At 32.5% G+C, this 15117-nt stretch overlaps 1 protein-coding gene and 1 pseudogene across 1 annotated transcript; both read right to left on the bottom strand.

Annotated features, from left to right (window-relative positions):
* LOC107953653 (cytochrome P450 704C1) lies at nucleotides 1-2536 on the bottom strand. The gene is made up of 6 exons (XM_041097161.1): nucleotides 2044-2536; nucleotides 1742-1954; nucleotides 1142-1426; nucleotides 722-1057; nucleotides 431-634; nucleotides 1-359 (listed from the first exon to the last, which is right to left on the bottom strand). The coding sequence occupies exons 1-6, from the start codon at nucleotides 2512-2514 to the stop codon at nucleotides 177-179; spliced, it is 1692 nt and encodes a 563-aa protein (XP_040953095.1). The 5' UTR covers nucleotides 2515-2536; the 3' UTR covers nucleotides 1-176.
* An 8705-nt stretch (nucleotides 2537-11241) lies between these two features.
* LOC107953655 (uncharacterized) lies at nucleotides 11242-14322 on the bottom strand (annotated as a pseudogene).
* Between the last annotated feature and the right edge of the window lie 795 nt (nucleotides 14323-15117).

Raw genomic sequence — 15117 nt, 5'->3', positions numbered from 1 at the left:
TAGACTATAGTTAAGGGGTCATTTTATCATTAAAGCCATTGTCTTTTTTCGCTATAGTACACAAGTTATATCAATATATTTTGTATGGAGTTTAAGACAGTTCACTTCAAAGTAGAGTATATTTGACAAAGAAAAGCAATGAAAACCAACAAAGATTTTCCCAGTTGACAGCCAGGTTAGGTCCTGGGGAATGCATATACATGGAGCCCATCAGCCATGTGAAGGGTGAACATGGTTCGATACGTAGCCTCCTTCCTCTCATCCACAAGTCGGAATTTGAACAAGTAAAGGAGCACAGCAGCCATGATTTTCATTTGCCTGTATGCAAATTCCTTCCCTAGGCAGATGCGAGGCCCAGCCTAAGCATATAGGATAAATTACAATTCAATTAAAGTCGAATTGAGAGTATTAATTCAACGTATCCTCTTACCTGAAATGCGGTGAACTTAAAAGGACTCTCCGGCCGAAAAATACCATCCTCATCAAGCCATCTTTCCGGCCGATATTCAACGGCATCTTCTCCCCAAATATATGTCATTCTTCCCATTGCGTAAGCCATGTAACTAATCCCCTCTCCTTTCTTTACTTCAAAACCATCAGGCAGAACATCATCCTCTACTGATATCTTCCCATCCTGCATCAGAATCACAACAAATGAATGTATATGAATAACAAATATGCCTTCACCAAGTACTAAATGTGCTTTTACTGAAAATATTACCGTAGGAACTGCAGGATAAAGTCGAAGAGTTTCGGTTATTGCTGCATGAATATAATGCATTCTATCTAACACATCATCCGTCATCAACCTCGACAATTCTTTGGCACATATGTTATCCTTAGCTTGAGTTGCATCTCTGATTTCATGGATAACCTTGTCTTGAACAAGAGGATGTTTGTGAAGCATGTAAAAGAACCAAGTGAGTGTTCCTGCTGATGTATCTTTGCCCGCTATCATGAAGTTGAGAATTATATCTCTCATGTATTGATCATTCATGTTTTCAGGGTCTCTCTTGCTTTCCGTCAAGAACCTTGACAGTATGTCTTCCTTCTCTCTCTGTTCATTAGGAAACAATTCACAAGTTAAATTACTCGAACCACAAGTTTCATGAGTTTTTAATCAATGGTGGAATTTACTCACCACAAGCTTTTCATTTTCCATCTGCTCTCTCTTGCACCGAATCAAATCGAAAATGAAGTCATCAATGATTTTGACATTTCTCTTAAGAGCAGCTTCTAATCCTATATTGAAGAACCTTTTAACTTTCCAAAACATATCAACATATCTTCGAAACACGATAAAATTGGAGTCATCGAAAGCCTTGGTGAATCGGTTTGCGAACTCATCAGAGCCACTTAATGCATTTAACTCGACTCCAAAACCCACCTTGAAGATTGAATCTAAAGCTGATTTCATAAACAAATCCTGCAGATGGTGTAAAATTTAACACAATCAACACAAGGGGACACTCTCTCTAAATAAGTGCCTCAGCTTTGCCAAGCTCTGGTAGATTCAAAGAGTGGGAGTGCCTCAAAGTGTGAATCCGTGTGAAACCGAAGAATTTGCTATATATAAGTCATGAGTCAAGTTCATCCATATACAAACTCTTTAGTTTCACACAGTTTCGCCTGTTTAATCATTCCGAAACATTCTTACTATATAAACCCACTAGGACTCTTGGCAAAACCGGGAGATAAAACCGTAATCGAACACAATACCGAACTTGTTAGAGGGTTTAACCTGCAAATCCATAGCACCGTTAGCTACAGCTATAGTGGAAACTTTTGCAACCAATTTTGCAGCATTATCCCGAAATACAGCAGTACTATATTCTCTCAACACTCTAGTTGAAAATTCATAGCTTGCAAGCTTCCGTTGATGACGCCATTTCTCTCCATCTACAGCAAAGATACCATCACCAAACAGATCTCTCATTATCTCAATATGGGCACCCTGTATTTCCACAACACCAAAAATTTCACATTCTCATAGAAAGGAAGATAATAGAAATTAAAACAAGGCTAAAAGAAAGATTTATATACCCTTCCATAATTAGGGAAGTTGGTTTTTAGTATATATTCGACATTAGCTGGATCAGTAGTATAAATCTCACTGTGCAATGGCATAATCAGTCGGTAAGTGCGATGCTTCTTAGCTAGGGATGTTTGGTAATCAGAAAGTGTATTGAAGTATAGGAGCTGGTGTAGCATTGAACCAGCTATGGGAGGGCGTTTGGCCTTGGATTTTAATTCTGGAACATGGAGGAATAAGAATAAAGCTACAAATATTACCAGAACCGAAGTCAATGCTCCAAGCAGAAGTAGAACAAAAGGGGTTGAGACGAAAAGGAATATGAGAAGTAAGATAACAGCGGACGAAAGCAAGAGCGATCCCATGGTGAACTGGGGCCTGTCCTGATATACTTCTTTTGAGAGTTTTTCTGATATATTTTTCGGATGGGTATCTGAATTTTGCATCAAAGAAGTACAACACGAATACATAATGATGGGCATTGGGCATTCCGCATATTTAACAAAAGATAGGTCAGTCATAACGACAAGGATTGGATATTTATTGAGATTAGTTAGTGGAAATTAGGCATATCTGCCGTCTTAAATAAAATAATTAGTGAGATACAATTTTTTTTTTTTGAAATTTAGGAAAATAGAAAAAGATGTATTTAAAAAAATAATATTATATATAACATTTTTTCTCAAATATTTTTTGAAACACGGTAATTGTTTTTGGAAGAAAGTTGTTCTTAAATAATAGTTATTTTGACTTGTTTTAAACATGAATTGTTCTCAACATAGTTATTTTTAATGTAGAAGTTATTTCGAAAGAGTTGTTCTATGATAATCTTTTTCTTGGTAAAGTTTGTTCTAAATAATGACCCTCCCAAAAAAATACAATTATTTTAAATATAAGTTGCTCCAAACAATGATTGTTTTAAAACTAATTATTCCTAAACGCTATTATTCTAAACAAGAGTTATTTTGAACTTTCATCCTCTTCAATAAGAATATACATTATATAATAGTTGTTCTAATTAAAGCCTTTTTGTAAACATAATTATTTTAAACATATTTACCCTCCAACAACATTGTTCTAAACAATTATTATTCTAAAAAAAATATTATTGCTCCAGAAGAAACTAACACTATGTTTGGTTGGGTGTATTGGACCCCTAATAGGTGGGCCCCACCTAATACCTCTTTATTCCATCGTTTGGTTGAATGTGTTTCTAATACGCGTGTAATACAATACAGATCTAATCGGTGAAAACCACCGATTTGTAATACAACCCTTTTGCTCAGATTAGGTGCTGCATCGTTTACCCTCTCTGTTTTACCCTCCCAATTGGCTTCCCCATTCCGTCGCCTCTTCCTTCGTTCTACCTTCGCCTCCCGATTGGCTTCCCCATTCCCTCGCCTCTTCCTCTGTCTCTCAACCTTTTCTTTTTTTTCTTTACAACCAGTCGACCTTTTTCTTTTCTTTTTCTCTGTGTCACTTTTTCGATTGCTCTCAATTGGTGGGTTTCCAGGTTACTGCTACTGAAAGGTAAAGGTTTCTAACTCTCTTTTGCTCTCAATTATCTTGTAATTGTTCTAACTCTCTTCTTCTCTCTATACTGAGTTTTAATGACTGTCTTGTTAGTGTCTTCTTCATTGCACTTTCAGGGCCTGATCTCTGTTTCTTCTTTCTCAATTGATGTGCAACTTTACATAAACAAGCCTGAGACCCCATTGTTTTACCCTTTTTTCTTTCTATGTTAGGGCACAAGACATTGGCATGCAATCTGATGCAGAATTCATTTTCGCCTAAACTTCCTAGCATGTTTCAATCCGTGTTTGTCATTAACTGTGATTATGTAATTTGGAACTTAGGTTGTGCATCTCCATAAATGGCGTCTCCCCTTTGTTCTCTTTTCCTCTTGTTTTCTTTTTTGACTTTCTAGTTAGCCACCTAAGTAAGATACTTCCATATTAAAATTTCAAGTAAAAACGGTTGAGTTTATTCATGTTTTATTCTTTGTAGTCTCACCCTCTACATTAATTTGTGCAGTTGTTGGTTTACTCCATCTATTTTGACTGGTTAATGTTTCTTTGAATCTTCTGACCTGAGGTGATTAACTTAAAATTCCATATTTCAATCAGCTGTTCTTTTTCTCAACTTTTAGGTGTTAAAGGAATTTACTCTTCAAAAACAATTGAGGGTGCTACTCATTTTTTGCATCACTATTCAAGCTACTTGGGTGCAAGGTATGAATTATAGATCTGATTTTATTTAATTAATTAATTAGTTTTTTAATATTGTAGAATGCAACTTGTAGAAAACTGTAAAACTAAGTTAGGTTGGCAAGAATGATTAATGTATCATTATTCTTTTTCATTCTAATTGATGTTGTCTTTGACATGCATATTAGTTAGGAATAAAAAATGAGTATTAGTTGTTCGTTCGAATCTTATTGGTGAGCTTTGCTACTTAAACCCAACTGAGACTTTTTCCTTTATGCTGGACATTGTTGCCAATACTCAAAGATAATGAATGAAATGCCTAATGTTATGCAATCATTTTATCTTTTAGGACATATCTTAGATACGTGGTAGTTGAAGAAACTATTTTTCTTTGAACTATTTCTCCACTCCTTTTTCAAACCATATCTATTTTAAGGTGTAAGAAAATTTGGTATAGAAAAGATTGCAGTGATGTAAGGGACTGTCATTCCTTTAGAGGCAGTGGTGATAATGGTAGGCTTTGCTGAAATATGCCCAAAATTGACTCAACCTCATAACATGGTAGGCTTTGCTGCAACAAAAGAGTCATAGTTTAGAACAATATTTTCCAATGGAACATGCTAATTGTGCAAGACCATTTTAGTTATATGGTCAACAGTTGGTTATCCTCCCTTGAAATGTTATTGATTTGTATTGATTTGTTAGTGAGTAGAAGATGAAACTGGAAATTGTTGCAATTTGTTTTGATATTGTTATTGATTTGTTCTGGAAATTATTTTGATTGTCTGCTGGAAATTGTTCTTGATTTGTTAGCCAGTACAATGTGAAACTGGAACTTGATTTGTTCTTGATTTGTTAGTCATTGATGGCAAAAAAATGAATAAATAAGGATAAATTTCAATGACAAAAATAAGAGCATAAGCATAGAGAAGCTATCATGAACTCAAAACAGCATTACTCTTCAACCTTACAACAGTTCAGGGTAGAAAAACATTGTCAACTTGACACAAATAAAATCAATTCAGTGAACAAATTCCATAAACAAATTTATAATTATCTCTCGTTTGGTGTGCTTTGGAGGTTACTTGGATATACCTTTTTAATGGAAATTTACTTCTAACTTGATTCTGCTGTTAGCGGCCGCTTAAGCTTTTAAAAATGAAGATTAAAGTAGCCCTTTTGTTTTTCCCGGAAGAGATCATAATTTGCATTCCAGTTATGTAATTGGCATTTATATTTATCTTATGCTGTAACTTCTGATTATGGAATCATTTATCAGAAATGTTGATTGAATGAGGTTGTTAAATATCTAAAAACGAAAATTGTTATCGGCGCCTTGGTGGGATAATAAGATGTGGCATTAGTTTCTGACATTGTAATGGTTTTGAATGTCAATAAATGTTTTCATTTTAGATTGATATATCCGATTTTCTAGGTGTACATTTCTGTTATTGTTTTTATGGTTCTTTATTTTTACATTTGTTGGGATTCTGGGGGCTTAGGGCCTGGTTCTCTGCAAAATCTAGGAATTCTCTTTTTTGTTACAGAAATTACTCAATCTGAAAATTTTCTAACTTCATAAAATTTGAACTAGCTTCTATTTTTGGACTATTTTTCATTACAAACTTTCTGTGAAGAATTCCTCCATGACATTGAACTAACAAACTGCCTCGTTTGGTGTGCTTCATTTACTTGAAATTCCATAAACAAATTTATAATTATCTCTCAAATTAAGTAAATTAGTCAAAGTAATTAATCATAATATTAATACCTTTTGGTTAACTGTACATATTTTTTTATTGATGTAAATAAATTTAACTCTAAAAATTTAATTATCTTTTAACTGTTGATGTATATTTACTACTTAAAAATGTGTAATATAATGTAACATTAATGGGCAATATTTATGAGCTAAATATCTTTCAATTTAAAAGGCATAAACTTTGGCATTAATGTGCTACAAAAATTGTCTTCTTTCTTTGAAGGTATAAATTTTCTTCTTTTAACGACACAAAACTAATCATAAGGCAGAGCATTAAACGGGCTTTGAGAAGTATTTTAATTAAACAATCATAATCCGCATTAATGTATTTGATTAAAAGATAATTAAAACGAAATGAATATTTGAGTGTTATGTAAATATTTGATGGTCATGCCAGAATGAACTAACTTCATAAACTAATAAATTGTTTTTAAATAAAAATATAAATAAATATGTATGATTGATACAATCAACTAATTTCGTAAAGTACTATTTAGCGAAAGCATGCTTATAAATAAAATTGGTTCTACTTTCTTTGATAGCAGTGGCACTAATAATGGTTCAGTTTGTTTTCAAGTGTCGATGTTTTATTGATTGTGTCTTATAATTTTAATATGTTGCAGTAATGGCCCGTCTGCCTTTAATTGCACAACGTGAGAGGCGTAAAAGAATTGGTATTGCATTGACACTATGGTTGGAAATCTGTAGAATTGCGATTTGGTTTTTATTTAGAATGGGTGCCAGCATTAGCCTACAGACTTATAGACCAAGGATTAGGTCTTATACCTTAGATTTTTATGCAAAACGGGATTATGTGAAAAGGCTTGTATATGCTAGTGATGAGACTTGTATTGAACAAGTTAGGATGAATAGAACTGCCTTTTTTAAACTATGTGAGATGTTAGAATCGATAGGGGGATTGAAGTCGTCAAGAAACATGCTTGTTGATGAGCAAGTAGCAATGTTTTTACATATCATATCCCATCACCTGAAAAATCGAGTTATCAAGCATCACTTTAGAAGGTCCAGGAAAACTGTTAGCAGAGCATTTCATAGTGTTTTAAATGCTGTCATACGCTTACACGATGTGTTATTTAAAAAGCCGGAGCCAATTACAGTCGATTCTTCTGACACAAGGTGGAAATGGTTTAAGGTATTAGACTGAGTTTTATATATAGCTTGTACAACATTTAGTTGACTTAGATTTAAATTAGTATTCTAACTCAAGGTTTTATATCATGTGATATAGAATTACTTAGGTGCTCTTGATGGAACCCACATTAAGATTAGGGTGCCAACAGTTGATAAACCTAGATATCGAACGCGAAAAGGTGACATAGCAACAAATATGCTAGGTGTTTGTACACCTGAGATGCAATTTGTTTATGTTCTTCCTGGTTGGGAAGGTTCAGTTGCCGATGGACGGGTGCTTCGAGATGCCATTAGTAGAAGACATGGTCTAAAAGTTTCTCATGGTAAAGTGTATAGTTAGAGGAATTTGAATTATTCATTAAGATCAAACTTTGTGTGCTGAATTAATCATTTTTAAAAAAAAATTTATTTTATAGGTTGTTATTATCTAGTTGATGCTGGATACACAATTTGTGAGGGATTTCTTGCACCATTTAGAGGACAGCGATATCATCTGAACGAGTGGCGTCAGGGTTATCAGCCAAGTTCTCCTTAAGAGTTTTTTTAATATGAAACATGCCTCAGCACGTAATATTATTGAAAGATGCTTTGGCTTATTAAAACTTAGATGGGGAATACTTAGGAGTCCATCGTTTTATCCTGTAAGGGTGCACAATAGAATTATTATTGCATGTTGTTTGCTCCATAATTTTATTTGAACTCATATGAGTATTGATCTCATTGAAGCGGATGTGGGAGAAGGATTACCTACTAATGTGGTGGATGACGATGAACCGAATATCACAAATATTCATCCATCGGATGCTTGGGCTACTTGGAGGATGGAACTAGCCAACCAAATGTTCGATGAATGGCAAGCATCTAGAAATTAGTTAGGTTTAGGGACAAATTGAGTTTGAATTGATTTGTTGATGTTATTTTATGTATCTAGTTTATGAAACTTTGGTGGTGTTTGATTAAAATTCTGTATTGTATTAAACTTTGTTGAATTATAATTTAATTATCTTTTCATTCAGCATGTGTTATAAATTTAAATTTAGTATTGAACTAACGATATAATATTATAAACTGTTCACCTTTTGATTCATGATATTCAAAATAGTAAATAATGTTAATTTGTTTTTTTTCTTAAGATAAATATGTTAGGTGTTCCACAATCACATGCTTCTTCTCAAGCTTCTTGAGGAAGCAAAAGAAAATGGGTTCCAGAAGAAGATGCAGCCTTGGTTTCTTGCATGGTGGATTTGCACAATGTAGGAACATTTAATGCTGATACCGGGTTCAAAGCCGGTTATTTGAACGAGCTAGAGAAAATGCTAGAAAAGGCTTTACCAAGAGCAATGTTGAAGGCGAAACCAAATATTGAATCTCGGATTAGGTGCCTAAAAAGGGAATGGTCAGTTGTCTATGACATGCTTAATGGCCAAAACAACAGCGGTTTTGGTTGGGACGAGCATAGGCAGCTCGTTGTTGCTGAAGATGCAGTTTGGGAATCCTATGTAAAGGTAAAATGTATTTCAAGTATTTATTTGTTTTTTTTACAAAACTTATAACTAATATAATTTTCTCATTTTTTTAGAGTCACAAAGAAGCCGCTCAGTTCAGACATCGTTCTTTCCCTTACTACAACCAGCTTACTGCCATAAACGCAAGAGATCGAGCGACTGGGAAAGACGCTCAAACAGCTGCTGATGTTCTTGAAGAAATACATGCTGAGGATGTACGTACTACATATATGAATGAAGAGAGAAACACATTCTATGACTGCGAAGCTGACGTCTCTTTAGACGACATGGATGTTTCTGGTACGGATCCGCGAGGAGATAGAGACCAAGGGGGTTCCTCATCTTCAAACAAGAGAAAGAAGAAATCTGATGCTCGTGATAATGTGTATTCTTCATTTGATGAGGCTGCCACTTTGTTGGCCGAAAACATCAAGGCCGTTGGCGATCAAATCAGTAGGAGTATTGCCTCCGAGGTGGTAGTTCAGCAGAAGTCAGAAGAACATCAAAAGATGGAAGAGAAAGCTTCAAATTTATATTCAGCCTTATGGTCAATTGAAGGTTTAACCGACGATCAGCAGTATGATGCTTTGAGTAAAATTCCCGATCATCCAACTCAAATGATCGTTTTCTTTAGTTTACCTTCTATTGCCCGATTGGAATGGGTCAGAAGATTTCTTTCTCACCATTAAATATCAATGTTCAAACTTTTTGATGTTGTAAAACTATATAACATATGGATTATGATGTACAATTTCATTTTCATCTAACCTTTTCTTAATATAAGTTAATTATGTTTATGCAGAATATAATTCTCAAGTTATATATTGATTTTAGTAAATTCATATAAGAACATTTTATTATTAAGAATTTTATGAAATTATATATCACTATTAAATTATATTTAATATTAATTATTTTAAATTGTATAAATTCATATAAGAAAATTTATTATCAAGAATTTTATGAAATTATATATTATTATTAAATTATATGTAATGATTATTATTTTAAATTATACAAATTCATAAAATATAATTTATTAGTTATAATTATTTTAAATTTTATTAAATCATATATTTTAATTATAATATATTTAATAATAATTATGTTAATTTATATTTTACAGTATCATATATTATGATTTGGGTAAATTCATATAAGAATATTAATTATTAAGAATTTTATTAAATTATATATTTTAATTATAATATATTTAATAATAATTATGTTAATTTATATTTTACAGTATCATATATTATGATTTGAGTAAATTCATATAAGAATATTAATTATTAAGAATTTTATTAATTATATATTTTAATTATAATATATTTAATAATTATTATGTTAATTTATATTTTATAGTATCATATATTATGATTTGAGTAAATTCATATAAGAATATTAATTATTAAGAATTTTATTAAATTATATATTTTAATTATAATATATTTAATAATAATTATGTTAATTTATATTTTACAGTATCATATATTATGATTTGAGTAAATTCATATAAGAATATTAATTATTAAGAATTTTATTAAATTATATATTTTAATTATAATATATTTAATAATAATTATGTTAATTTATATTTTACAGTATCATATATTATGATTTGAGTAAATTCATATAAGAATATTAATTATTAAGAATTTTATTAAATTATATATTTTAATTATAATATATTTAATAATAATTATGTTAATTTATATTTTACAGTATCATATATTATGATTTGAGTAAATTCATATAAGAATATTAATTATTAAGAATTTTATTAAATTATATATTTTAATTATAATATATTTAATAACAATTATGTTTAAATATGATTAAATTATTTATTATTGATATTAATAATCTTATTAAAATTTAAATAACAATAACAATAATAATTTACCAAAACAAATTTCTGCTAATTATTAAGAATTTTATTAAATTATATATTTTAATTAAAATATATTTAATAATAATTATGTTTAAACATGATTAAATTATTTATTATTGATAATAACAATCTTATTAAAATTTAAATAACAATAACAATAATCATTTACCAAAACAAATTTATGCTAAAGGTATTCTAGTCATTTTAGTTTTTTCCATTATGCTATTACACATCTATTCCATTCAACCAAACACAAGATTACTATTACGCCTCTATTCCATGACATTCAACCAAATAGTTGATTTGCTATTACACCTCTAATTCAATACAGCGAACCAAACGTTCTCTAAAAGAAATGATATGCTATTAATATTATCACAATTTTTAAAATATAATATTATTTATCTTAAAGAAGACATTTATAAACTATTTTAATGTCACATCAAGATCCCGTCGCTCAAGTATCCTATTACTTTTCAGCATTTGGCATTATTTTAGCAAAAGGTGATAAACGCTGTTTGTTGTTTGTGCTTATCGAGCTCAGCATGTTCAGCGGCAAGGTGATCCATCTTTTCAAAAGCAACACGGGGAAGACTGCAAACCTAGTTGGGCCATGATTTTATGTTAAGATCCTCTAGGAAGCGATGCCATGGCAACAACGTGCCCTGAGATTTAAGACCGCAAACCTCTTAACTTTTGACTTTAGCATGCACTGTTAAACAGGAAAAAACATGATTCGTCTAACAGGCTTACAACGTTATAGAAAAACACCCATGTTTCCAATTTCATTTACAGCGGGGAAAAAGGGAAATAGACAAGGATACTAAAAATAAATATTTCTGACAAAGATAAATACAAGTGAGAAGAATGGAGCTCTTAAACTTCAGAGGCTGGTCTGGCTTCCAAATGCACGAGGGAAGTAGCATCATGGTAGCGATGTGTGATCCTAAAGAAAACCCTCAACCCCACGTCCTGCACTAACTTCCTGATAGATCACGAGTGCTTCTTCCATTACTTGAGTTTGAGCCAGCAACTGAGCTCTTTTCCTCCCAGATGGATGTGTGGAGAGATAATCTTGCATCGCTGAATCCCCTGCAACCTTTCCTAACTTCTCAAACACTTTGGGAGCAACTCGAGGATCATAGCCAGCAGATGCTAGCAACAATAGCCCAATGTAATCTGCTTCAAGTTCCATCCTATCAGAGATGATATAAGGGTTAAGTACTGAGAATGACTGTTTAAAACATGGTTGCTTTCAGAATATTAGAGTAATTTTACAGGTCAAGGAAAGATAGAAGGCAATAAAACTTTGAGAAGGGAATTCTTTTGAGTAAATAAATAAAACATAAACAACCTCACAAAAGCAAGAAATCCTCATATGTGCTTATTCGTGTTTTTGGTGGGATTTATGTTATCCAGACTCACACAAGTATCAAATATCAGTATGTGTCTTACATGGATGTACTATTTTTTTTCCTTTTTTTCATATATTTGGAAAATCATACTCTCCTTATCTAGATACAAATATGTTTCATCCAGACTCCAGAGTGTTGGATAGCAATACTTCTAAAAAGAACAAGAATAAAAACTTCAAGTAACATAGGTGAGGGGTGACGGAGTAGATCAGTTGTATTTCAGCAAATCCAATTGCGTAGCCTGTCGTTTAAGATAACAGAAAGAATGAAATGATCTTTCACCAGTCGTTGGCACGTTATAAAGAAGATAATGATGATGAGGTCAAAAGACAAGTCATTCACAAGTAAAACCCTCAGATTCCATTTCTGAAAGAGATTCTATTTGCTTTGCAATTAAGCATAGTAGGATGCCGATGACAATTGCAGCATTTACGCCTTGGGAGAACTAAACTGGACCATACATTAAAGAATTTAGGCAGACAGGTAAAGAGGTATTGAATTCTGGGGGTTCCAATTATAGCAACAAGTTTTAGAGAAAACTCGATGTTTTCTCAATCCTTATTGAAAAACTCCAATTTCTACTTGTGTACTACATAATTCAATCAACATTCGACAGAAGAACTATAGGAACATACATACCTCCGAGAGAAGGGGAGCCTCAAGAGGAGTGCAGACATTTTGTCGGCTAAATCGGGCATAATGAACTGATAAAGTATCAATTGTAGGATGTCAAGCCACAAATCCTTTGTTATTGTTTCGGCTATATGTCGAGCCACGGCATGTCCAACCTAATCAGACAAACACAACAAACAAACATCATCCCCACATCCATAAAAGAAAAAGATAACAGCAATAAGGCTCTGCTTGGAATGGTGGGAAAAAATTGAAATGATGGAAAATTGAACAGTAGAAAATTAGAAAGATGGAGGTGTGCTTGGTAAGAGATAGAACAATGGAAAGAAATATACTCTTTTTTTTCTTTACATCCAAAAATAAAACTGAAAATGTTATAATTTTGAACTAACATCCATATCTCTATCATTTTCTCTCTCTTACCATTCCAATTTGTTCATTCCATTTTAGAAGGATATTTTTATGCATTGGGATGAAAATTGATTATCCTTCTATTTTCTTTTCTCTCAATTTTCTTTCCTACCAATCATAGTCAGAATTTATTTTCCTATCACTTTTTCACTACCTCCTCTCATCCCTCCACTTTTACACTCAACCAATCACACCCACACATATAAGCAATATATAGTTATATACCTCATGTCCAATTATGGCTGCTATCTCGGCATCAGTTCTCAAATGCTCAAGCAACCCCCTGAACACGACAATCTTCCCACCAGGCAAACAAATAGCATTAACAACAGGCTCGTTGACAACCAAAACTTCCCAATTCAATCCTTCCAATGAGATGTTGTCGGTTGTGATCCTTTCACTTGGCTTGACTTCCTACTTCGCTGAACCCACTTATCGTCGAGAATCTCATCTTCACGAGACCAGTTAATCCCCAAGTTGCCTTCCTTCTCACTCAATGCCGCCATTGTATCATGTACACTCTCATGTTCAAGTGAACTCTCCGGCGATGCATACTCCAAATCACTCCATATTTGATCATGGCTCAACCCTCTTTGCAACGATTCAATAATATGCTTAGCTATCAGCATCACTCTCACGCTTTCCGGGTGTATTGCAGGCAATATCTTACCCTTAAATGCTGCTTTCAGTTCCTCAAACTGAGATTCCCCCATTTGTTTCTCCGTTTCTTCAGACAAGAGCACTAAATGTTTTCGTTTTGTATAAGGAACAGTTTCTAAATTCCCAAAATACACTGTGACCAAAACCCCTGAACCAACCAAGACAATAATCATCGCTTTCCTTGGATTCCAGTGGATCCACCTTCGCGGACCCCGTCGCCTAAAATGTTGAACACCGTACCAGTCGACATAGTAAAATCTCTTGGCACCGTTAAGAAAGGGATCATAGGTATAGTTATTAGAAGAAATTCCTAGTCTTCGTGATATAGAAGAATATGAAGATAAGCCAGAAAACTTAGCTCTGGTAGAAGATGAAACCGAAGAGCCAAGGTTCCGGCTGATTATTGAAGACGAATCTCGGATCGGAGAACTGAAAATAGGCCGTGAAATGAAACTACTGCGCAGAGTATTAAACATAAGTTTTGCCCTTCTGCAGTATGGTGAGGTTGGAAAATGGTAGTAAGTCAAGCCATTCGACGTTTGTTTACTATTCTTGAGAGGGGATCCGGAGAGAATTTGCTGAAAACTGAAGTGTCGACTGGCTGGATCATGGACAATAACAAAAGGGCGATATGGATGAAAAAGTAAATAAATAAAGCGTCAATTAAGGTAGTTATAATTTCTATCATTAAATTATTTTAAAAAAATTATTTAAATTATTGAATTATTCGTAAATTTTTATTTAATTTATTAGGTTATTAAGTTTTTTTTTTAAGTTTTGCTAATAAGTTTTAAGTAATGATTTAATTATCGGTACGGTGGATTAATACTCATCAACAAATAGAATAATTTAACTTAGATCTAAGGCAATCTAAGGGCTAGTGTCAGGGATTGAAGAAAAAAATTATTTGAATTTCAGTTCGTAAATTCGTGACGTCCAAATCTATTTTATGAAAAAAAATTGAACTATAAAAAAAACGAAAAGAGAGATTTCGATTTGTACAGACAGTACATAGAGAAAAAGTCATATAGCATTGGTTTTAATAGCCAATGGCTTAAATAAAAACTTTTAAATAGTTGAATAATTAAATTGTAACTTTTTTTAATTAAAGTAACCTAAACAAAAACTTACCCGTAATGTAGTTTACCATAAATAAACTATACCAACATAGCTTAAACTTTATTTAAATTTAGATTTCAATCACTTAATTTTTAAAAATTATGTAATAACCATTAAAGTTATTGAATTCTCACATTGGATCATTCATCCTTTAATTTTGGTTAAAGGGATTAGATGCCATGTTGACTCTTGAACTCTAGTGATCATTCATCCTTTAACTAGGTTTCATTCTCGCTCGATGCATGGGTTATTCTTGTGTTTTATAAAATTGTTATTTAAACAACAATTGAATAAACAAAAATTACAACGTATATTATAAGCAATAAA

The sequence above is a fragment of the Gossypium hirsutum genome, chromosome D07 (assembly GCF_007990345.1).
Source record: "Gossypium hirsutum isolate 1008001.06 chromosome D07, Gossypium_hirsutum_v2.1, whole genome shotgun sequence".
Classification (NCBI taxonomy): Eukaryota; Viridiplantae; Streptophyta; class Magnoliopsida; order Malvales; family Malvaceae; genus Gossypium; species Gossypium hirsutum.
This window is presented reverse-complemented; position numbering and strand designations above follow the sequence as displayed.

Excerpts from the sequence above, each read along its gene's own strand:
- LOC107953653 (XM_041097161.1), bottom strand. The coding sequence starts at position 2,514 with ATGCCCATCATTATGTATTCGTGTTGTACTTCTTTGATGCAAAATTCA. Across the intron at positions 1,955-2,043 it reads ACTTCCCTAATTATGGAAGG|GGTGCCCATATTGAGATAAT; the intron begins GTATATAAATCT and ends GTGGAAATACAG. Across the intron at positions 1,058-1,141 it reads TGGAAAATGAAAAGCTTGTG|AGAGAGAAGGAAGACATACT; the intron begins GTGAGTAAATTC and ends CCTAATGAACAG.